The following is a 25,869-nucleotide window of genomic DNA, read 5'->3' on the forward strand; positions in this document are numbered from 1 at the left end:
CAGCATATCAGTACCCATCAGTGCAGCCTATCAGTGCCCATCAGTGCAGCATATCAGTGGGGGACATTTTAATACAAATTTGGTGTAAATGTTTTTTTATAATTTTTTTATTTTAAACTTTTTTGTGAATGACTATGTAGCGGGTGTCTCACTCCATAACTCGCAATCCCACCAAGCTGGCCGGATCGATGTACACAGGCTTTCCAGCTTGAGTTAGGGGGAGCTGCCTGCTACCAGTTGTAAGGGGGATTTTTCACACCCCCTCCTGCTTCCTGTTTTCACTGACTGAGTTAATGTAATATGAGCTGACACACACAGAGCTCTGCATTTGGTGGCCTCTCTTGTGCTTCTATTGGCTGGAAGAGAAAAACCAATTAAGGGCACAGTTACAACAGCCAATCGAAGAGACTGTACTGAACTGCAGGGAGAGCTGCAATGGATTCTGGGACATGCAGTTCCCACTTAAAACGGCCCCATAGACTGGTATACAGGGAGAAATACAAATCCAAGCAGGCTCTGCTGACAAGAAAGTAAAGACTCCATTTTGTGTCCTGAGGTAAAGTCCAGTCAGCCATGAGGGAGTAAAGAGACCAGATCTGAGGGAGAGGTGCTGTCTCTCAGATGATCTCCCCGTGCGATTCAGGCCTCCGCCGTCAGTCAGGACGTCCAACCTGAGAGAGGGGGATCCCAGGTGAATATCGAGGCGCATCTCCACCAACGGTGAACCATTCCAGTGTGGGGGGACCGGTCGGGTCGCCATGAAAGCCTGCCTATTCTAGGACATTCGCTTGGGCCTTGATCGCAGGATTTGGTGAGAGGGCATTTGTGCCCATCTTTCAGGAAACAGAGACATTGCACTACAGAAGGAGTTATTTAACACTGTATACAAACATTATTGCCGGTAGTCATCTTGCCGACACCTGTAGTACTACAGGGATAAAGGATAAGGGTATCCATTTCTGGGACACTGTATACAGACACCATTGTCCTCTCACCTTTTTGAACAAAACCCTGCCTGTTTCACTTGATAATCTGGGCCAGTTGTGTTATTTGGCCCTGCTACCCAGGAGTTAAAGTGCACCAACGAAAGTGGCTAGCTGAAGACACCAAAGCTTACCTTCAAAAGGACTGAAGCTGTTAGGGACATACAGATCCGCGCACACATATTCAGGGCTCTGCATATGTATTGGGTGTGTGGGACAGTTTATTTATAAAGTTAAAGGAGTTGTAAACCTTTGCCGTTTTTCACCTTAATGCATTCTATGAGCCGCCGGGGGACTCCAGAAGATGAGGTTCGGGGACACTCTGCAAAACGAGCTGCACAGTGGAGGTAAGTATGACATGTTTATTTAATAAAAAAAAAAAACGAACCCTTACAATCACTTTAAGCCATTACTTAGTGACTTGAATAGTTATGTAAAGTTGGGCAAATGGTGTCAGGGGACAGTAGAAAAAGGCCTGACACAAAGGGAGTTATTCCTTTGCTCTCCTCCTGCCTGGACTCATAGAGCCAATCTGAGTAAAGCAGTCGCGGCTGGTGCTCAAAATTTTTGGGGGGGCGCAAACAAACTGAAAAAATTCAGTTGCAACCCCATCAGTTGCAGCCTCACTGTACCATCAATCACAGCCACTGTGCTCATCAATCACAGCCACTGTGCCCATCAACTGCTGCCACTGTGCCATCAAACGCAGCCACTGTACCATCAACTGCTGCCACTGTGCCATCGAACGCAGCCACTGTGCCATTAAACGCAGCCACTGTGCCCATCAAATGCAGCCACTGTGCCAAATGCAGCCACTGTGCCCATCATTTGCCACCACTGTGCTATCAAAAGCAGCCACTGTGCCATCAAATGCAGCCACTGTGACCCATAAAATGCAGCCACTGTGCCCATCACGTGCCACCACTGTGCCCATCAAACACAGCCACTGTGCCATAAAACGCAGACACTGTGCCCATCAATTGCTGCCACTGTGCCATCAAATGCAGCCACTGTGCCCCATAAAATGCAGCCACTGTGCCATCAAACGCAGCCACTGTGACTATCAATTGCTGCCACTGTGTCCATCAATTGCCGCCACTGTGCCCATCAATTGCTCCATCAATTGCTCCCACTGTGCCCATCAATTGACGCCACTGTGCCCATCAATTGCTCCCACTGTGCCCCATCAAACGCAGCCACTGTGCCATATCAAATACTACCAGTGTGCCCCCCGTCTGCACTCAACTGTCTCGGTGGGACAGCTCCTTGATATGTTCTCCTGTCCTCTCCACCTGTCCTCTGCTATGATTGGACGCCTGGCATCCAATCACAGCGCCTGTCGTTTCAGCCAGGTGACAGGTAACAGATCCAAGCACCTGATTGGTGGAGAGGCGGTTTATTGTTAGGAAACGAATATTCATTTGCTTTTCTAACACAGCTGAGTGACCTGCGAGCACCCAGCATGGCGCTCGAAGGTCAATTTTTTTACGCCTATTTGAAGTGTCATATTGTGCTTTATTTACCATTAAAGTGTGCCTCTGCATTTGGGGACATTCTCAGGTTTGGAATCCCCTGAAAGCAGCTTGAATATAGGATTAGAGAGCTCTATTGCTCTTAAATCTCAGTTATTGATCTCTAGTTGATTAGTTGACTATATACTGTTACTGTTTGTTATTCTTCCATGGAAATATTGCAGTAAAGACAATTTCTGTGTTTTATCATAACGTGTGTGTTTCTTATTAGTCATTGTACTTACACTATTGCCAGCTGTGCCAGAGAGGGGTGGGGTTATTATTGGGGTTGAGAGGCAGAGTAACGGACTAAACAAACAAAAGCAGCTCCTTTGGGGGTATCGCTACAACTAAAAGGTACTATGTACTCCGCAGTCAGTCATGTAGGGGGGGATAAAATACACAGCAGAAAATGGGTCATGTGGAGAAAAAAGAACTTGTTTTAGTTTAATTCGTTTTTTGTTCCGTCTTTTCTTCATACCCCTATGTTGGACCTGTTTTTCTTGTTTGCTGTTTGCTTTGCATAACACTTCTCATGTGATTAAACTGTATTGCAGTAATTTGTAAATCTCTGGTCACAATGATTGTCATTTGCATACTTACATGACATTGCACTTCAAAGAATATATAAACAGAACATAATACGTGTGAAATGTATTGTGAACCTATACTTGTATAGTACCACTATGTTATACAATGCTTTCCACAGAATGCTGGTTATTTAGGAAGGTGACTATTTTGTTCTAGCAGTAGTTCTATATAGACTGACTGTCAGCAGCATGACCATAGTAAATATTGCTATGTAGAACATCTTCCTGGTTACAGCAATGGTATTGCATTCAACAACGCACTTGGCAAGAAGAGTTACCACTTGAGCAAATGGAAGATTAGGGATAGACTGCAGATCGCTCACTATCTTCCATATTAGCTGTCAGAAGTAAACACAGCAATGACATGATCAATGGTTACCTCTGGCACTGGGGGAGCCTTGCAGAGGACTAATTTGCCTTCTGGGATCCCAGAGGCCTTCTTGGAAAAGACTGTGTCTGATTGGACATACAGTTTTTCTTAGATATAGACAGCCATTTTGGACCTAGAAAAGCTAGAAATAGACCCTTGCTGGCTAGGGATAGATAGGCCTCATGAAGGGAAAGGTTTTTTGAGGTACAAGGACACACTAGGAACAGTCTGGAGTGCCCCTATATACTACTTGTAGTTTTGGGAAGGACCTTGTTGCCTAGCCTGCATCTGGATTGGCACATCTTTGCACTCTATGGCACCCTATCTTGGAGGCCTACCAAGAAAGCCTAAGGCTTCATTACCACATGTGGCTAGGGGATGGTAAAACCAGGCATTTGAGCCGCAGTTGTACAACCCCCCAACTGGCTGCCTGAACCAGGGCACGCAGCCAAACAAAGCTGTAAACAGGTAGTGGCTACAATGCTTTGTAAATGTTACAAAGCATGTCACATTCGGTTGGCGCTACCACCACACAACATGACCAGTGCAAAACTTTGGGGTAGCACCACATCCAAGTGCAGCGAATGTTATACTCACTGTGTAACTTAAAGGGTTAATCCTCTGTATTATGTAAAAAGACTCTTTGATCCTGTATGGACAGATCCTCCTCCCTCCTGCAGGGTCTCTCTTGGCAAGGCCAGATAAGACAAAGTGAGGGTAGTACTGCTGCACATGCTCAGTTTGGTTTCTTTTGCTGAAGAGAACATTTCCTTGTTAATCCGAGCTAGTCAGGTCACATGATATTGACATCGCACATTTGGGTGTGTATACAGATCCTAAATGACAGCCCAGTCCCTCCCTCCTCCTTCATGCCCAGTAACTAAAAAAGTGGGTGGGATGCCCCCTCTTGATTGATAGATGATCCACCTCCCATAACAGCATGAGGACACAGGCTATAGTGAAAATCTCCTCCTACCTGAACACTCAGACAGACCCTGTAGTTTATCATTAGACCGTGGTATACCAAAAAGGTATACAGTGGCAGTTTTTTAATGTAAAAAGAAGATTTATAAGCTGTGGGCACTGGGGGGGGGGGGGGGTTGGCGATGAACTATTTTCATATTAGTGGCAGCAGCCCCTAAAGGGTCTCGTTTAAAGAAGGGATTTTCAAATACACTGTCACATGTAGGTTTGGCATAATTGAAATGCCTTGCTATGGAACTATAAAAGTGCCTTAATGTACAACTGCACTGTTGTACTGTTGACTATTACATAAATAGGAAAATATGTTTTCTCAAATGGTCCCTTTAAATTCTCACCCTATATACTGAAATTTTAATTCACCTAATATTATAAATAATACGCCAGACAGAAGAAGAGCTCTCCAAAATAGACAGGAATACCCAAAACTTCATAGTGGACAGGAGTAGCGCCCAGGACAATATAGGTAGGCCTGAAGTCCAGCCAGAGTTTCCATAAAATATAAGAAACCAACAAATATCCTGTAGTTATAGTGTATGTGTTTACCATAACAGTAGAAAACACTATGCTTGAGTTTAAAAGGAATTATGAAACCTGACCAGTGCACATCTTGGTTTCTTGGTTTCTTTCAGCAGAGCTTGGGAGTAGAATATAAACTTTCTAGCGTGGTGGTGACGCTTGGAACATTTCACTGAACAGTGGGAATGTAAATTTCATAATAGCTATAAGCACCTGGCTATTGATGTGTGGTATTTATCACCTCCCCTGACGCTGAGTGCTCACAACATGGGAAGCATCATCCAAAGCAGACATTGTATCTCACCTGAGCTTATGGAGCCAAGTAAATGTTCACTTAACCAAAAGAGGTTCTTCACCCCCCCCCCCAAAAAAAAAATGTAAAGTAATCAGCTGCAAATACTGTATTTGTGTTGTTATTCTGTCTCTCACTGTTAAAATAAACCTAGCATTAAAATGATAGACTGATAATTTCTTTGTCAGTGGGCAAACGTAAAAAATCAGCAGGGGATCAAATACTTTTTTCCATCACTGTATGTATTTTTTTTCCTACCTCCAAATGGCCATAATAAAGTAGTATTGACTTGTGACAGCATTGACTGTCTCTCAAAATGATGTGGGTGGAGAGGTAAGCAGATCACAATTCCTCTTCTCGATCAGATAAAATATCCCACCTGCCTGTGTCTATGCATAGAGCAGATTGAAATTTCCCTGTAATCCTAGGGAGGAAGGAGTTGCACATTGCGGTAGTTATGTTGGGGCTCCATAAAGACCCAGCTAGTGAGTGCAGTCACTGAAAGATTGGGAATACAGCTCCCATCTCCCACCACGACAGAACAGCTTGTGGTTCTCAATAGAACATTGGTGCCCAGTGGGAAGATCACTCCCTGTACGATCACTATGCACATTGCAATCTGACTGTACAATCTCCTCAAACTAAATATTGCAAGGACCTGCCTTATGGGTACAAATTGATTCTATATTTAGTAGGCCCCCATAATAATAGTTTTAGTAAGCCTAACATTGATTGTAGAAGGATTCTGTAGTCAAATTGTAACCTGTATGATGACCCTTCATGTGGACGTCAGATTGTAACTCTATAGGCAGCTTTTTAGGGCACTGGGGTGTATGGTAACCCTTACAGTGGAGGTCAGGCCAGCCAAAGATGGAGGGAATTCTTCCCTGCAACAATAGGTTGATTCCCCACTCAACACAGACAGCGTTGACAAGGAAATCTCTCCCGTGGAGCCATTGTGTTCTAAGACAATGAAAATTGCTAGTGGCTATAAAAGCCACTAGCAATAATTGCCTGTAAAATCTGGCAGGCTGGTTGTACACAAGTTGATCGATCAATCAATTTGGGTGCTTTCAGGCTGCCCATACATGGTTCGAATCTGGTTCCTGCTGAACTGGCCGAGATTTTAACCATCTATGTGGCTGGCCTTACAGGCAGCTATTTAGGGTGCACTCACAGTAGCACTCTGAAAAAGTTCTGGTCCTGGATTAGCCCTTTGGGCTGGTTCCCTTGTGTAGTGGGAACCGTGCCTGGGACTGGTTAAATGTACCGTACTTGAGACCACTTCCAAACAGGTAGTCCTGAGTGCTGTTTACTTGTGATCTGGTAAAGTTTGCTGCAGTGTGAGCGCAAACCATGCTGGAGCTGAGTTTTCCCCATAGAGGACTGTGTAGTGAAACAGAGATCACAGGTCTGGTTAGCAGGAGAGTATGTCTGGGAACACTTGTAAGTGTTAAAATCCAGTGTGAGTGCATACCAGTGGGGGAGTGGTGAGTGGGGAGAATTGAACGTGAGCATGGTTCAGTTAAATCGACCCAAATGTGAATGCACCCTTGAAAAGATTATTGGTATCACGCTGCTGACTCTGCCAAGGTGCACTGGCCCTGGAACTATTTAGGCACCATCAAATGAGAGGACAATCAACTGCAGCTCATGGAACTCCTAGTAACCTCTGGAGCAGGGATCTCCAAACTAAGGCCCATGGGCAAAATCCTGGCTCGCTGAAAATTTGTATGCAGCCCTTAGAGTTAAGAGGAGGCTTCTATGTAATGGGGACTTTGGGACCATCAATTGGGAGAACAATCAACTGCAGCTCAAAGAACCCCTAGTAACCTCTGGGGCAGGAATCTCCAAACTATATTCCGTGGGTAAAATCCCGGCCCGCTAAATTTTTTTTTATCCAGCCCTCAGATGTAAGAGGGCGCTCCAATGTAATGGGGACTTTGAAGGGGACCATCAAATGGGAGGGCAATCAACTGCAGCTCAAGGAACTCCTAGTAACCTCTGGAGCAGGGATCTCCAAACTATGGCCCGTGGGCAAAATCCTGGCCCGCTGAAAATTTTTATCCAGCCCTCAGATGTAAGAGGGGGCTCCTATGTAATGAGGACTTTGAAGGGGACCATCAAATGGGAGGACAATCAACTGCAGCTCAAGTAACCCCTAGTAACCTCTGGAGCAGTGGTCTCCAAACTAGGCCTGTTGGCAAAATCCCAGGCCGCTGAAAAAATTTATCCAGCCCTCAGATGTAAGAGGGGGCTCCAATATAATGGAGACTTTAAAGGGGACTCTGATATCAGGGGGCTTTGATTGGGACTCTGATGGGCTCAGGTTTTTTGGGGAATTTCTTTGCTTGATTTGCAGGTTTTTTTTTCTTTGTTCTAAATCTTATCATTCTGATAAAAAAAAGTGCAAGTAAAACATATTCATTATTTTAAATTTGATTTGTTAATTTCTAAAACTTTTTTCCGTGAATATTTGTAAAATCTTTGATCTGGCCCTCCAAAGTTTAGATTCTCCTGCTCTGGAAGAACCCCAATGTTATAGGGAACCCTGGTCGAGAATGGCTGCAGTACATCAAAGCATTAGAAAATGGGCATTTTATCTATTCTAGATCAGCACATGTATGGATTCTGTAGAACAGTGGTTCTCAACCTGGGGTCGATTGATGATTTGCCAGGGGTCACCGAATCCTGGGCTGTTCCTGATGCCCGCACTGCTCTCTCAGGCTTTTTTGCGGCCGCCCAGCAGGGCTGTCCCTGGAGCCTTTGGCCGCCCAGCTGGGCTGTACCTGGAGCCCGCGGCTGCCCACTCAGCCTCTTCGCAGCCACCCATTCAGTTCACGGCATGGCTGGGGGGGCAGAGAATAAAGGTCAGCTGACTGGTGAGGAATGTGAAGTGAGAGGGGCTGGAGGAGACCCTATCTCCTGATTTCGGAATAGGTGTCACTGCTAGGAGACACCACAAAGGCGGAGACACAGTGAAACCGGAGACACCGTAACACTACCTGTGATTATAGATGCCACTAAAAGTCCCCACTACAGTTCTCAGTTCAGCAGATGACCTCAATCAAGAACACCTAAGTTGGCTCATCAGAACTCCCCCCAGCATTGCCACTCATCCCATTCTCCCCCACCAAGGAGTAAGAGAAGGAATAAAAATAGAGAATACATGGCAGGGAGAGGAAAAGAGGGGGAGGAACAAAGAAAAAGGGAGAGAAAGAATAAGAGAAAAGAACAAGAAAAACAGCTAGAAAGAGGGATGGTAAGAAAAAAAAAGAAATTAGAATAGAGAGGGATAAAAGGGAAAGAAGAAATGTAAAACGTACCATAAGGGGTTTTAATACTGTATGAGTAGAAGGGACTCAGGGAGCGCTAAATGTTCCTGGGTTAGGGGTGCAAATTACTTGTCTTGCCTTGGGTGCTGACAACCCATGCTATGAAAATAATTTTACTGTTAGGGGTCCCCACAACTTGGGAAATTTTATCAAGGGGTAACAACACTAGATAGGTTGAGAACCACTGCTTTCGAAGAATAGATTTCTGTTGTATCCCATTCACTCTGACTGCAGATGTCACACTCTGAACTCATTCTAGTAGAGTAGATCAGGAGGATGTGTCATTGTTGCAAAGGGAAAACATTAACCCTTTCCCCAGCTTTCCTATCACAGCTCTGTGCTGTGTCCCCCCCCCAGTGATTGTGTGTCACCCAGGCACAGCCCAGCTCAGCCCTCCCCACCCTCTTCCTTTTGTCTCTCCACCTTGTCATGATGTCACAGGCCGGCTTTGTCAATGCTTCTTAGTCCAGCGATCAGGTGAAGACAGAGGCAGCAGCAGCAGCAGCAGAGGGAGCATCCTCATCTCTTCCATCTGATCCTGACAACCAGGACTCTTCTCCCTCATCCCTTCCATCTGATCCTGACAACCAGGACTCTTCTCCCTCATCCCTTCCATCTGATCCTGACAACCAGGTCTCTTCTCCCTCATCTGATCCTGACAGCCCAGACTCTGCTCACTTATCACCATGTCATTCTTCTGCTGGACTGGATGCTTCGCGATCTGCCTTCAATTGTTGTTGGGAACAGCTCTGAGCAATCTGCCCACATGCAATGAGGTGAGCCTGGCATTTCTCTAAGCCTATTATATGAGATCCATGGGAGGCAGCTGATAGTGTTGCCCTATATTACAGGAGCAGCAAAGCAGCCTTTGTTGTTCATGTTTGGTGAATTGTCCATGGTGCTTGCAGGGAATGCTCTATATTTACTCTGCTCAGCAGGGCAGGGTTCTGTACAGCTGGGAGAGCAAATACACCTTGTACAGCTTCACCCTATCTGCCTGATCTCCTATGATTCTGGGGCTAGGCCCTCTGATCACTGGGTTCTCAGTGTCCTTAGAAATGTGCTCTGTGTGCTATGATTGAATTCTATGATGTCTGCCTAAGCATGCCATAATAGATCTTTTCATTGTCATATATTGAGGATTTCTATGTGATTCACATTTAGCAGTACTGTAAATCATCCACCCAGTGATTGGAAACCCAGGGACACATCTCTAATGCATGCCTTACAATGCAAGGAGCTGATCTTATTCTTGTAGTTCCAAACACTATTTTGTATTATCTGTACATTCTGATTAATGGAATGAAAGGAAAATCCTTTCCTCTTCCTGGCAGTGCTGGCTGGAACATAGAGGCCAGGCTTCCTGCTTTTATTACGCCAGGGAGGCTGATGAGCTACAGACTACTACAGACTTGTCACAGATATGTTGGACTAATTATTATTTCTAAGTGACACTGGTTTAACAACAACAACAAAAAATTCCATTCAAGAATGCATCCTTAAAGTGTTTTTCAGCCCTTCCACAAAAAAGAGTAAAAAGTCAGCATCTACAAATACTGTAGCTGCTGACTTTTAATAAAAGGACACTTACCTGTCCAGGAATCCAGCGATGTCCTTACCTGGACAGGTTCTTTGCCAGTCTTCAGGTCCCACGGCTCTGCCATGTGGGAAAACAGCTATGACTCCTTGCAGCTTCACAGCTGGCTTCCCACTGTGCATGCGCAGGTGCACTGAGCTGTGCGAATGGTCCCGCAGCTTTCTGGGACCTGTGAGGTGTCCCAAGAGGCTGCGGCCAAAGAGGGGGGAAAGGGCGAACTTCTGTTCAGATCACCAAGGTTAGTGGTAGTTGACCTATAATTTAATGGGTGCCTCAAATGTGGCCCCTGACATTACCAAAGGGCTGCACATTATGTTTAATATATGTAATGCTTGAGAGGACGGTCAGAAACTGCAGACCTAATAGAGCAAATGAGGGTCATGCTACATTTTCAGCTATGGATATGCTGCAGAAGACGATATGAAACTGAGAACATGTTACATGAGGCTAGTAGAGATCAATGCTATTACCTCAATCAGTGTTGTCATCACTATAGACCTCTCTGGTCTAAGGGCCACACACCATATACCAAAGGGCCCTCAGGCCGCAGGTTGGGCATCAGGGGCCTAGGCGATCCGGGCGGAAGAGGCAGCGGGTTACCTGGATCGCTTTTACTCCTGTGAATAACGAGGAGCCCTTAATAATACATTACAGCAGAACTAGTGGAAGGGACTCATGGAGTGCTAAAAGTCCACAGGTTAGGGGCACAAATGCCTTGCCTTGCCCTGACAACCCACGCTACGCCACTGAGTGAGTACCCGTCCAAACCAGATGCCCTGCTCCCTCCCCTCCTAAAAAATATATTCAAAAGTTGAAAATTTGGTGGTTGGATGCAGAAAAGTAGAACTTTCCCTTTTGGGTGAAGTTCAGCTTTAACTGAAAAAGTACCTTCTTTTGCTCTCAGCCTACTCCAAATCTCCAAATTCCTTTTTTTTTTTTTTTGCTGCACTGATCTGGTTTCCTGTTAGAGGGTGGCTACATTTGTTCTCCATTGTGCCACTGTACGCAGGAATGTAGCCACCTTCTTTTGTTTTACTTTAGAGATGCACTATGAACTATAGAGCAGTGCACATGACCACAACAAACGTGCATTGCTTGTTCCAAATGGATGTAATCAAAGGGGAAAAGCGGAGGTTCGCGAGATCACGGAGGATGTTACAAAGATGTAAAAAACAATTTAATGAAAAATAGATTAGAGGGCTATTATCTGCTGGATATGTATGGGTTATTTTTTGGAGAATAGGGATATCTTTTATGGCCCGTACACACGACCAGCAAATTTGTACGAAAAATACTGATTTCGATTGTAGGATAATCTCATCATCAGTGCACAGCTTTCAAGAGCCGATCAAAGTTCACCCAATATTATCTGATCGGACAAACACAAAATTTTTTCTCAAACAAATCCAGATTGTAGGATTTTCGTTGCCATTCGAAAATACAATACAAATACACTACAACATATTACATCACTTCCAAATTTTTATTCTGTTGTATGAGAATTTTCGTAACTTTAGTAAATTCTTTATTTTCGATATGAGATTAGCATGCAAAAAAAAAAAAACGGACGATCAATCGTCCGATAATCTCTTTGAGTGTACTAGGCATTAGGGCCGGTTCACACTGCAGCGATGCGGGAACCCTGCGAATCCACTGCGGCTTCCCGGATCGCATACATCTCGCAGGCAGTTCACACTGCCATATGCGAACTGCTGGGAGTGTCAATAGAAAGCTAATGATACCCCCAAATCAGTTTGCATATCGCAGAGCGAACTGAAATTCGGACAGGAATCAGATCGCATGGGTGTCAACACCCATGCGATCCAATTCTGCTACGGACCCAAAAAAAGAGTCCTGTGCGAGTTTAGTCTGAATGCGATGCAAATTCAGCCATACAGTCTGTATGGCTGAGTTCGCATCGCACAGACATCGCATTGCGAATCATATCTGATGCCGGAAAGCAGATCAGTGTGAACCAGCCCTTAGTGTTACTTCAATTCTTTATTTTTACTTTTCGTTATTTTGAGAAACAACACATACCCATTGAAAAAGCAATGGTCCCATGTTACTGGCAATACAAAATACAGTTGTCATATTTGTGTTGGTGTGTTTTTACAACGGGGAGGCAAAGAATAAACATCAGATTCTTTTTCTACATCAAACAAGAGAAAATATTTTATACATAGGAATAAGTGAGAAAAAATTGTCATTTTATTGCACTAGACTGACACATGATGAAACTGATCTCCCTGGTTCCCATTTATAAAGAATAATGAAACCTGAACATGTCAGAGACCTCCATCCTATACACATGGGCTTATTCAGGACACTGGGAGTTGTAGTATTCACTTGTACAGGTTTGGCTTCCACAAGCTAAAATCTGATTGGCTTTTGTTACTGAACTTTGCATGTCATCAATGCTGTTTACATAGTGTACTTATTCAGGCCGTCATAGTGAGCGTCAGTGGCGTCGCTAGGGGGTGGCTTTTGGGGCTATAGCCTTGAATCTGGGGCCCATAGCCCCGAGTCTCTGCAGGGGTCCCCAAGGGGAGGGGAGGCTCTCCAGGGACCCTGATGTAAGTGGGGCACTCTCTGGGGACCCTGATACAAGGGGGAGGCTCTCTGGGGACCTTGATTTAAGGGGGGCTCTCTAAGGACCCTGATTTAAGGGGGGCTCTCTGGGGACCCTGATGCAAGGGGGAGGCTCTCTGGGGACTCTGATGTAAGGAGGAGGCTCTCTGGGGACTCTGATGTAAGGAGGTGGCTCTCTGGGGACCCTGATGTAGGGGGGCGTTCTCTGGGGACCCTGAGGTAAGGGGGGGCTCTCTGGGGACCCTGATGTAAGGGCAGGGCTCTCTGGGGCCATTGATGTAAGGGGGGGCTCTCTGGGGATCCTGATATAAGTTGGGGCTCTCTGGGGATATACACACACACATCTATTACTGTATATACATGTGTATGTCCACCCAAGCGTAAGACTTTCTTTACTACGCTGCTATTGGCTCTAGCCCCAGATCTTTTGTAGACCTAGCAACGCCCCTGGTGAGCGTGTAGATAAAAGATCAGAGAGGCTGGGGAGGAAAGGTTCAATGTATGCAAAATAAGGAGAAAATCATATAGAGACAACTAGGAGACAATGGTCCACAGTTTTCACATTTATAAATACTCTGCAAAGTGAAACTGAATAGGAGTGACGTTTTCATTATTAACCGATTAAGGACCGCTGCGGCAGGGTACTTACCTGTACGTGATTTTTTTCTTTCACGTCTGGGGCGTGACCCTCTCCCACTATGATTGGACACAACAGGAGCCAATCAGCGGGTCCAGCAGTCCCGATGTCCGCCAGGACCCTCTGATCATTCCCGAGGCAAACAGAACGGCGGTCTGCCTATGTACACAAAGCAGATCGCCGTTCTGTGACAGGAGAAGACAGAGATCTCTGCCTTCTTATGCCCCGTACACACGATTGGACATTGGTCGGACATTCCGACAACAAAATCCATGGATTTTTTCCGACGGATGTTGGCTCAAACTTGTCTTGCATACACACGGTCACACAAAGTTGGTCGGAAATAGTGAACGTCAAGAACACGGTGACATGCAAAATGTACAATGAGCCGAGAAAAATGAAGTTCAATAGCCAGTGCGGCTCTTCTGCTTGATTCCGAGCATGCGTGGAACTTTGTGCGTCGGAATTGTGTACACACGATCGGAATTTCCGATTTTGTTGTCGGAAAATTTGAGATCCAGATCTCAAATTTTGTGTGACAGAAATTCCGATGGAAAATGTCTGATGGAGCCTACACACAGTCAGAAATTCCTGACAAAAAGCTCCCATCAAACATTTTCCGGTGGAAAATCCGACCGTGTGTACGGGGCATTACAGTACAAACATAGTAATGCCTCGTACACATGGTCGGATTTTCCGATGGGAAATGTTCGATGTGAGCTTGTTGTCTGAAGTTCCGACCGTGTGTGTGCTCCATCGGACATTTGCTGTCGGAATTTTCGACAACAAATGTTTGAGAGCAGGTTCTCAAATTTCCAGACAACAAACTTTGTTGTTGGAAATTCCGAGCATGTGTACACAATTCCGACGCACAAAAGTCTGTGCATGCTCGGAATCAAGCAGAAGAGCTGCACTGGCTATTGAACTTCATTTTTCTTGGCTTGTCGTACGTGTTGTACGTCACCGCGTTCTTGCTGATCGGAATTTCCAACAACATTTGTGCAAGACAAGTTTGAGCCAACATCCGTCGGAAAAAAACCCACGGTTTTGTTGTTGGAATGCCCGATCGTGTGTATGAGGCATTAGAAAGCACTCCCAGAACACATTTAACCCATTTGATTGCCCCTGATGTTAACCTCTTCCCTGCCAGTGTCATTAGTACAGTTACAGTGCATATTATTTAGCACTGATCACTGTATTAGTATCACTTGTCCCCAAAAAAGTGTCAAGAGTGTCACTTAGGGGGTTATTTACTAAAGGCAAATCTACTTTGCACTAGAAGTGCAAACTACAAGTGCAAAATTGCACTGAAAGTGCACTTGGAAGTGCAGTCGCTGTAAATCTGAGGGGTAGATCTGAAATGAGGGAAAGCTCTGCTAATTTTATTATCCAATCACGTGCAAGCTAAAATGCTGTTTTTTTATTTTCATTGCATGTCCCCCTCAGATCTACAGCGACTGCACTTCCAATGCACTTTCAGTGCAATTTGAAGCGCACTTTGCACTTGTAGTTTGCACTTGTAGTGCAAAGTGGATTTGCCTTTAGTAAATAACCCCCTTAGTGTCCGATTTGTCCGCCGCAATGTCGCAGTCCCGCTATAAGTCGCTGATCGCTGCCATTACTAGTAAAAAAAAATCAATAATAATTCCATAAATCTATCCCCTATTTTTTAGATGCTAAAACTTTTGTGCAAACCAATCAATATATGCTTATTTGGATTTTTTTTCACCAAAAATATGTAGCAGAATACATATTGGCCTAAATTGATGAAGAAATTAGATTTTTTACATTTTTTTTATTGGGTATGTTTTAAAGCAGAAAGTAAAAAAAAAAAAAAAAATGTTTTTTTTTTCAAAATTGTCGGTCATTTGTTTTGTTTATAGTGCAAAAAATTTAAACCGCAGAGGTGATCAAATACCACCAAAAGAAAGCTCTATTTGTGGGAAAAAAAGACATCAATTTTATTTGGGTACAGCGTTGCACGACCATGCAATTATCAAAGTAATGCAGTGCTGTAATGCAAAAAAATGCCCTGGTCATAAAGGGGGTAAACTTTCCAGAGCTGTGGTTAATCAGCTGATGCACTTGCGGTGTTCTAATGAGGAAAGTTTGCCGTGACTGTATCCCTTTGGAAGTGATTAACTCTTTGGGAGTATCTCACCAAAAATGAAATTATTGTTGCAGAGGATGCCTAAAATTTGACTTGTATCTTAGTGCAGACTACTGGGAAAATCAGTGAGCCAATCACACAAGCAGGTAATTACATTTCTGGTGGTGTTTTGTACAGCAACTGTATACAGAAGGCCTTGCATTGAATTTTACAGAAAATGACAGTACTGCAGATTGAAAAGGAAAGGTCATTTTTAATAACATTAAAGAGGAGGTCCAGTCCAGTCTTTTGCTTTTAAAGGTAAAGGGGATTTGGGGTCTTTTTGACCCCAGATCTCTCCATAAAGAGGATCTGTCATGTTTATTTCTATTACAAGAGATGTTTACATTCCTTGTAATAGGAACAAAAGTGATAAAAAAACTAATGGGACAGTGTAAAAAAAAAAAAAAAATGTAAAGCGCCCCCAGCCCTCCGTGCTCACACACAGAAGTGAACGCATACGTAAGTCGGTAAATGTTGTGTTTGCACCACACATGTGAGGTATCGCCGTGAACGTTAGAGCTCAGTGATTCTAGTGCTAGACCTTTTCTGTAACGCTAAACAGGTAACCTGTAAAGGCATTTAAAGCATCGTCTATGAAGATTTTTAACTACCATAGTTTGTCATTATTCCATGAGTGTGCACAATTTTAAAGCGTGACATGTTAGATATCTATTGACTTGGCGTAACATCATCTTTCATATTATAATAAACAAATTGGGTTATATATTGTGTTTTTTTTATTTTTTATTATTTAAAATGTTTTTTTTTCCAAAAAAATACTGATTTATATTTGTAAACATAAAGTGCCAGAAAAGGCTTTCACATAATGACTGTATACCCAGTTATCTAAAGCTGGCTAGACACTAGTAGAATTTCATTTAAAAAATTTTATTTAACAAATCATTGTTCAATTTTCTAATCGTTATTGGGGTCAAATCGATGTTTGTTTTTACCTGCAGTGGTGAGAAAATTTAAAGGAACATGAAGGATTTTTTTTCTTTTTGAACAGTGTATGTGGTTTTCGTTGGAGCACTAAAGACTTTTTTTTTCATTTTGGATAAAGTAAGAAAGGTTATAACCCCTGTCAGTTTTTTTTTTGTCTTCTATGTCCCACTAAGGACATTTTCCTTCACTTCCTGTCCCATAGTCAAAACAGTAGGTGAGAGGAAATCCCTCCAAAGTGAGAGAATCTCTGGATGTTACTGGGATCAACAGAACTGGTGTCTCCTTTGGGAGATTTCCACTCTATTGGTTTTCTGATGACAACCCAAAATTTGGGATTTTCTTTTACTTTCATTTTTGATTATAATAGTAAACAGGACAAATAGAGATTGTGATTCTTTGTAACAGGGACACGGACAGCAAATAAAGGACAGGGCTACCAATCCCTCTACATTCTATCCAAGATAAAAAAAAAAAAAAGTTTTGCTTTTAGTTATACTTTTTAATGTGAGTGAGTTCCATGAAATTAATATTTTCATGTAAAACTAAAAACTTCAGTGCTCTGTAAGAGTATATGAAGCCAAAGGATACATTCTTTAGCCAACCAACAATCCTTTTTGTTTCTGGATTAAGAGTCTGTCTGTTTCTTAGGGTTGGACAAAAATTCAAATTTAATCTCTGCTTATCTACGCTATTTAGGTGTTTGCTTTGAGACCGGTTCCCATGACTTGTTTGTAATGGTATTAGACCTATAAAGTATAATAGGTGCTGCTCTGCATTTCTTTTTACACTTAATTGCAGGCAGTAGACAGAATAACATCAGAACAAAAGTTGCAGCCACAAACAAGTCTAAATTTCTTTGAGCACCCTTTGCCATTTTCAAAATTCAGTTAAATCCGAGCTCTTAACCTGGCTATACACTAGAAATGAAATTTGTACAAATATTTGTATGACAATTCTCAAGACATTTCATGACTTGACAAATGCATTTGGAAACTACTTCAAAATTTTATTTGCTTTTGATGTTCAATTTTGGGATGAATGGACTTTTCCCAAATAAAAACCGCATACACTGTAATGCCCCGTACACACGGTCGGATTTTCCGATGGAAAATGTGTGATAGGACCTTGTTGTCGGAAATTCCGACCGTGTGTGGGCTCCATCACACATTTTCCATCGGATTTTCCGACACACAAAGTTTGAGAGCAGGATATAACATTTTCCGACAACAAAATGTGTGTACACAAACCCGACGGACAAAGTGCCACGCATGCTCAGAATAAATAAAGAGATGAAAGCTATTGGCCACTGCCCTGTTTATAGTCCCGACGTACGTGTTTTACGTCACCGCGTTCAGAACGATCGGATTTTCTGACAACCTTGTGTGACCGTGTGTATGCAAGACAAGTTTGAGCCAACATCCGTCGGAAAAAATCCTAGGATTTTGTTGTGGGAATGTCTGAACAAAGTCCGACCGTGTGTACGGGGCATTAGACATTCATTTGTTCAAGAATAAAATTTCCATTCTGCTTCTTCAAATTTTATCGCCACTGCAGTCAAAAATGACAGATTCCTTGACCCCCTTAACAATTAGAAAATTTAACAAACATTCTTAAAACAAAAGATTTTAAACAAAAATCTACTAGTGTATGGCCAGCTTTACATACAGGTGCATCTAAAAAAATGTGAATATCATCAAAAAGTTAATTTATTTCAGTAATTTAATTCAAAAAGTGAAATATATATTATATAGATTCATTAAATACAGAGTGATATATTCCAAGCATTTCTTTCTTTTAATTGTGATGATTATGGCTTACAGCTAGTGAAAACCCAAAATTCAGTATCTCAGAAAATTAGAATATTGTGAAAAAGGTCAATATGGTAGACTCATGGGGGGTTATTTACGAAAGGCAAATCCACTGTGCACTACAAGTGCAAACTACAAGTGCAAAGTGCACTTGAAATTACACTGAAAGTGCACTTGGAAGTGCAGTCACTGTAGATCTGAGGGGGACATGCAAGGAAAATAAAAAACAGCATTTTAGCTTGCACATGATTAGATGATAAAATCAGCAGAGCTTCCCCTCATTTCAGATCTACCCCTCAGATTTACAGCGACTGCACTTCCAAGTGCACTTGCAGTGCAATTTCAAGTGCACTTTGCACTTGTAGTTTGCACTTATAGTGCAAAGTGAATTTTCCTTTCGTAAATAACCCCCATGGTGTCACACTCTAATCAACTATTTAACTCAAAACACCTGTAAAGGTTTCCTGAGCCTTTAAATCGTCTCTCAGTCTGGTTCAGTAGGTTACACAATCACGGGGAAGACTGCTGACTTGACAGTTGTCCAGAAGACAGTCATTGACACCATCCACAAGGAGGGTAAGTCACTAAAGGTCATTGCTAAAGAAGCTGGCTATTCACAAAGTGCTGTATCCAAGCATATTAATGGAAAGTTTAGTGTAAGTTATAAGTGTGGTGGTAGAAAAAGGTTCACAAGCAACAGGGATAACCACAGCCTTGAGAAGATTGTGAAGCAAAGGCCATTCAAGATTTTGAGGGGGGAGATTCATAAGGCGTGGACTATGGCTGGTGTCAGTGCTTCAAGAACCACCACACACAGACGTATCCAGGACATGGGCTACAACTGTCACATTCCTTGTGTCAAGCCACGCCTGAACCAGAGACAAAGACAGAAGCGTCTTACCTGGGCTAAGGAGAAAAGGGACTGAACTGTTGCTCAGTGGTCCAAAGTCCTCTTTTCGGATGAAAGTAAATTTGCATTTCATTTGGAAATCAAGGTCCCAGAGTCTGGAGGAACAGTGGACAGGCACAGAATCAAAGTTGCATGAGTGTGAAGTTTCCACAGTCAGTGATGATTTGGGGAGCCATGTCATCTGCTGGTGTGGTCAACTGTGTTTTATCAAGTCTAAAGTCAGCACAGCCCTCTACCAAGAGATTCTAGAGCACTTCATGCTTCCCTCTGCTGACCAGCTTTATGGAGATGCTGATTTCATTTTCCAGCAGGACTTGGTACCTGCCCATACTGCCAAAAGTACCAATACTCGGTTTAATGATCATGGTATCACTGTGCTTGATTGGCCAGCAAACTCACCTGACCTAAACGCCAAGAGAATCTGTGGGGTATTGTCAAGAGAAAGATGAGACACCAGACCCAACAATGCAGAGCTGAAGGCAACAGGCTGATCGCTTCCATGCCATGCCGTATTAATGCCTTAATTCATGCAAAACTACCCCCCGATTAAGTATTAAGTACATACTATACTGTACATGGACATACTTTTCAGTAAGCCAACATTTCTGTATTAAATTTTTTTTTTTTTTTTTTATTGGTCTCAAATTTTCTGAGATACAGCTTTAAGCCATAATCATCGCAATTAAAAGAAAAAAATGCCTGAAGTATATCACTCTGTGTGAAATGAATATATATAATATATGAGTTTCACTTTTTGAATTGAATTACTGAAATAAATTAACTTTTTGATGATATTCAAATTTTTTGAGACGCACCTGTATAGATATGTATTCATTAAAAATATTACATTGTTATTAAATGGTACTAGTTTAAAGGGTTTGTAAAGACAACTTTTTAAAAAAAATAGCAAACATGTTATACTTACCTGCTCTGTGCAATGGTTTTGCATAGAGCAGCCCCAAACCTCTTCTTCTTGGATCTCCTGCCTACACTGTGGGCCACTCCCCCCTGCTGAGTGCTCCCATAGCAAGTTGCTTGCTATGGGGCACCCATGTGTGTCCGCTCCCAAGCCCCGCTCTCTGTGTCCATAAAACACAGAAAGCGTGGCATGGGCTAGCCTTTACTCCCTCCCCACTGGCTGTAATTGACAGCAGTGGGAGCCAATGACTCCTGCTGCTGCATCTCAATCAATGAGGAGACCTGGGAGAGCTACTTCTCTCATGCACATTACTGGATCGAGATCGGACTTAGGTAAGTATTCAGCCTTTAGATTATATACTGTGATCCCTCGCGCTAAATTGAGTTGTAAAGTTATGTAAAAGTTATGTAAATGCTTCTGTGATAAACTGAAAATAAAGTGCAAATAAGTGGTGATGATGTCTCTGTGGACTGCGGCAAAATCTAAAGTGTTCACTTACACTTAGCATGAAAATGATAAAAAAGTGATTTCGCGCTTAAAATCTATCACCTTATGTTATTGTATGCATTACATTTTGAGGTGATAGATTTTAAGCGCGAAATCACTTTTTTATCACATTCAGCCTTTAGAACCACTTTAAAGAGGAACTGAACTCTAGAAGTTTGTCCCCCTGTAGCTAATCTTTCCCTCATGGCCACCTCCACTCATAGACACAGTGCAGAAGAATGTATAGAGGGTACCTTCTTCACTGCGTCTATGAGTGGAGGTGGCCACCTTGAAGGAGGCAGGGCTTTTCTTCCTCATTCTAGAACCTTCAGCAAGCAGGTTTAGGTCCTCTTTAAAGTACTTGAACTGTGACTTTTTTTTAGCTTCCTCTAATTCCATCCCAGATAGCAAGAATAACTTGCAACAAATTTGTGTTTTTGCACATTTTCACTGCCAAGTTGTATACTTGTAGAGCACTTGAAGCACAAGTTCTAGTTGACACTTTTCCAATTTGTAGAAAATTTGCATGACAAGTCTCTAGCAGGAGCAAAGTTGCAGTGGTGAGTCTACAGCAAGAGCTCTGCAAGTCACAGCGACCCCTGTGGTGGGATGACTATTGCACAACATAACTGAAGCAGATCTTGCAGCAGACTGGCAGAATGTTTGCAAAGAAAGATGATCTGGAGTCATGCAATGGCAAGGAAATTGTGCAACAAACTTGTGAAGCCTGGCAAGTCTAGCAATAGTTTAGCAAGTCATTTTCAAACTTGCAGCACAATGTCTTGCTATCTGGGTTGTACACCAAGGCTTAGAGTTTACAGGAAGAGTCAGCAATCGGAGTTCTAACTGCATTGCTTCCTGCTGTCAGTCTAAGGGCTTGTGTGCGCAGACATTGCTAGTGCCAGGACTATTTTCTACTACCCATGCAATTGCATTGGGATGCAAAAACAGCTTAAGTAGGAGAAAGTTCTAGGGCTGATAATAGACAATTTTGCCCTGAATTTGAAACATTTTAGACTTTAAATGTTGTTGCCTACTGTTGCTGGGCATATATCTTTTACCAGTGTAATTTTGCACAGTGTGTGGATACAGTATACCACTGGGGGTCATTCAGATCAGAAGATTAGGGGCTCTACATCGCTCGATTGGTGAGTCTGCAGTAGGGCTGAAACAACTAATCGATTAATCAACAACTAATCGATTATGAAATTAATCGATTACTATTTTCATAATCGATTAATCGGCCAGTAACATAATGGGGTTGAAAAAAAACCTAAAATGAGCCCTTTGTGGTACAAAAAGAGCAAATAATCGCTACTGCAAATATTACTTTCATAGTTCTACACTAAAAAAAATTAACCCCTTACAGTAGTGATTATCTGCTTTTTTTTGTACTATAAAGGCCTAATTTTAGTTTTTTCGCCCCATTATGTTACTAAACGTCTTAGACCTGGTTCATATCTATGTGTTTTTTGGTGCTTTTTGCAGAAACGCACTACAATTCATTCACGCGGTTTCCCATGGGACACGTTCACGCAAAACGGTGATTTTTTGGTTCAATATACTTCAATAGAGAAGCTGCAGAAAAGCATGTAATGTGTTTTTGCAGCAATATGTGTTTTTTAATCTGCCCAACAACAAATTGGCTAAAAAAATGCAGAAACGCAAATTGCAGCAAAATCACGTGCACAAAAATCAAAACGCACAGCAAAAAGCACTGCAGAAACAGATGAAAAGCAAACTGCAAAGGTGTGTACTGAGCCTTATGCTGGCCACATGGATCAATTTTCAGATGTGAATATTCAGATGAAAAATCTTTGTACATTCGCTGAATGAAAGAACGAACGTTCTTAAAATGACATTTTTTTTGAAGGAAGACATTGTTTTTGTTTTTAATTAAAAAAAAATTTGATCACTGAGTCTGATGATATTTACCAGATTCACCCTTTAATAGTATATACACAGTATATATCCTCTAATAGTATATACACAGTATATATCCTCTAATAGTATATACACAGTATATATCCTCTAATAGTATATACAGTATATCTCTACTAATAGTATATACAGTATATCTCTACTAATAGTATATACAGTATATCTCTACTAATAGTATATACAGTATATCTCTCCTCTAATAGTATATACAGTATATGTCTTCTGTCTGTTATGCTCAGAGTGGATTCGATATTTTGCTCCCTAACCATATAGTTGGTTATTTATATTTACCACTGCATAGAGATATTTAAGAATAAATTACCTTTTTTTAAAACTGTACACATTAACTAAATTATACACCACACTTTTTTTAAGGTTATTAACCGAATAATCGATTAATCGAAACAATAATCGGCCAACTAATCGATTATGAAAATAATCGTTAGTTGCAGCCCTAGTCTGCAGGGGGTGGCACTCAGAGATAGGATGAGCGGGATCTGTTTTTTTTTTCCTACTAATGCCAGTGACTAATATTTCCTTTTTTTTTTTGCCCAAGCTGGCCAAGCTGGAGTTGGCTTTAATGTATGGAGCAGAACTGAAGCTCACGTGTCTGACTCATATCCTGCATCTGGGCCTTGCTGTGTCAAGCTATGTCACTGGACAGGACATAATTATGTACAACACTAATAACATTTAGGCCAACGTAGATAAATCATAATACATTCATGTTTCTTATTCCCATGTGATACCTGGATTAAAAGGATACGATGATAATGTATTCATCCAAAATAAAGCATTATCCTGGTATTTATAGCCTGAACCTACGTCATACCACAAACATGCCCCAGTTCTTGCTTTAAAAATAGAAGCCTTATAACATTGTATAGTTCCAGTCATAAATATTACCAGACAGCAAATTTTTTCCTAAATATAGTGTTGAATATTTCTGACCTCATAAGCTTCCAAAATCTGCACACTAGTTATATCAGCCTATACTGAGGCACATGTGATAAGGAAGTATGCAGGAAAGATGTACATAATATGGTTTGCATTTTGAAAATCCCTGCATGGAAAGTATTGGTGGTTAATACATTTTACATAACTGAGAAAACTTTGGTAAACGGATTCAGATTTGTGGGCTACCCACAATGGTTGGGGCTTGGACAGCAAGCCCACTAAAATAGGCATAGACTGGCCTGATCCCTAAACAATTCAGTTGTTTGGGCACACAAGTATCACTTACTCTATCTATTTCTGCCGGTAAACTAAACTCTACTTCTACAATTAGAGGGGGGCATGTAATAGTATAACAGTATTGCTATAAACCTTTTCTTTCTGCTGGTAATTTCCCTCTTCCTTCAGTAGTTATGGTCAACTTACTGGCCATTAGGGCTTGAACTACAGGTAGTGTATCCCAATAGCTTTTTTAGAAGTATGTGTCATGATGTTAAAGTACAAATAAAGGCAAAACGTTGTTTGGATAGAGTAAGTATAACTGCTGTCAATTTTTTTTTTTACCATCCCTGTCCCATTGGGGAGGTTTCCCTTTACTTCCTGTGCCATAGCCAAAACAGGAAGTGAAAGGAAATCCCTTTAAAGTTAGGGAATCTATGCTTGTCTCCAGGGTCACCAGTGTCCCCGCTTACCTGTTCTAATGACAAACCAACATTTGGGATTTTCTTTGACTTTCTCTCTCGGTGATAACACTAGAACAAATAGAGAGGGTGAAACTCCTTAAAGCGGAGTTCCACCCAAAAATGGAACTTCCGCTTTAAGGGAAGGTGACCCCCTGACATGCCACGTTTGGCATGTCATTTTTTTGGGGGGGGAGCGAATACCCTCTTTTTTGAGGGTTCCAGCTCCCACTTCCTCCCGGAACACCGCGGCACTGGAAGGGAGATCACCTCTCCTCCTCCCTCTCGGCAATCATCTGGGACACGTCACAGGTCCCAGATGATTGCCCGGCCAGTCACGGCACGCTGCGTGGCTTGCGCATGCGCAGGGTGTGCCTGGCTGTGAAGCCACAGCTGGGCACCCACATTGACTATGCCGGCGCCGCAGAGAGGAGGGGGAGACGAGCGGGGCTTCGTTCCCCCGCATTCCTGGACCCTGGGACAGGTAAGTGTCCGATTATTAAAAGTCAGCAGCTGCAGTATTTGTAGCTGCTGACTTTTAATTTTTTTTTTTAAGCAGAACTCCGCTTTAAGGGGGGAGCACAGAAAGCAATAAAAACCTGAAAGGTGTTCTAATCCCTCTCCACTCTATGCAAAACTAAAAAAAAAAGGTTTGCCTTTAGTGAGGCTCGGTTCACACTAGGACGACTTGGGATGCGACTTGTAAGCCCTCAAGTTGCCCCAAGTCGCCCCAAGAAGAGATTAACATTACAGGGAATCAGAGCGTCTTAATAGACACTACTGAAGTCGCTCCGACTTCAGAGCGTACTCCCTGTACTACTTGGATCCGACTTGTAGGCGACCTGTACCATAGAAATCAATGGAAGTCGCCTCCAAGTCGGATCTCTATCTATACTGAAGCGACTTTACAGTTAAAAAAATTAGTTTGCCCAGGCAAACCCCTCCCTCCCAGAGAGCTGATTATTTTGTGATTGGCCACAGCCAAAGTCGCCTGTCCCGGAGGCGACTTGAAGTCGCATTGTAAATTGATCAAAGTCGCGCTGAAGTCGCGTTGAAGCCGTGTTGAAGTCGCTGTGCAAAGTCGCGCTGAAGTCGTGTTGCCCCTGTGTGAATCGAGCCTTATACTTTCATGTGTAGAGAGCTACAATAAATTGCTTTGATAAACCAAAATCAATTGAAATTCTGAAATATTTTTTTCTACAACTACGTGATACTTCTAATCTTAGAATAAGAAAATGAATCGGAGCTTTGCTTATTGACTTAGCTAATTGATACAAAGTAGAGAGAACTGTGAAATGAGCAGTCTTCTGAGGTTTATTCTTCTATATCCAAAATGCCTTTGGTGTTTTTTACCCTTTTCTTTATAATGTTATTCTGTGTGCTTGTTCTTAGAAAGGAAACATAGAATAATGTTTAAGCATGCCTAGGTTTGATAATAAGCACTTGAACTTTGTATTAATGACCTATCCTCTAAATCCAATGCAGAAATACTCATTTGGTACAGTATTCATGACACTTCAATTACGTGTTGGTAATTTAAACTGGAAATTGAGTTACTAAGAATATCCGTGTCTTTGAGCTTATAATTAAAAGCATGAAATTCCATGTCAGAAGTGTAACTAGGGATACCTCTGCCATGTGCAAATAATGTGTACTAATATTTTCTA

At 42.3% G+C, this 25,869-nt stretch overlaps 1 protein-coding gene and 1 long non-coding RNA gene across 2 annotated transcripts in view; one reads left to right on the plus strand and one right to left on the minus strand.

The window, feature by feature from the left end:
- LOC141131824 (uncharacterized) overlaps nt 1-9,493 on the minus strand; it is a 45,385-nt gene extending 35,892 nt beyond the window's left edge. Inside the window, exons 1-2 of the long non-coding RNA XR_012242815.1 lie at nt 9,005-9,493; nt 4,052-4,208 (exon numbers count right to left, since the gene is read on the minus strand). This is a non-coding gene — a long non-coding RNA (uncharacterized lncRNA). The remainder of the gene's footprint in view (nt 1-4,051; nt 4,209-9,004) is intronic.
- The window catches only part of ELAPOR2 (endosome-lysosome associated apoptosis and autophagy regulator family member 2), a 165,827-nt gene continuing 148,946 nt past the window's right edge, over nt 8,989-25,869 (plus strand). The window contains exon 1 of the mRNA XM_073619540.1: nt 8,989-9,357. Coding sequence (XP_073475641.1) covers nt 9,268-9,357 — 90 coding nt within the window. The 5' untranslated portion in view covers nt 8,989-9,267. The remainder of the gene's footprint in view (nt 9,358-25,869) is intronic.

This window comes from Aquarana catesbeiana, linkage group LG03 (assembly GCF_042186555.1).
Source record: "Aquarana catesbeiana isolate 2022-GZ linkage group LG03, ASM4218655v1, whole genome shotgun sequence".
NCBI classification, from domain to species: domain Eukaryota; kingdom Metazoa; phylum Chordata; class Amphibia; order Anura; family Ranidae; genus Aquarana; species Aquarana catesbeiana.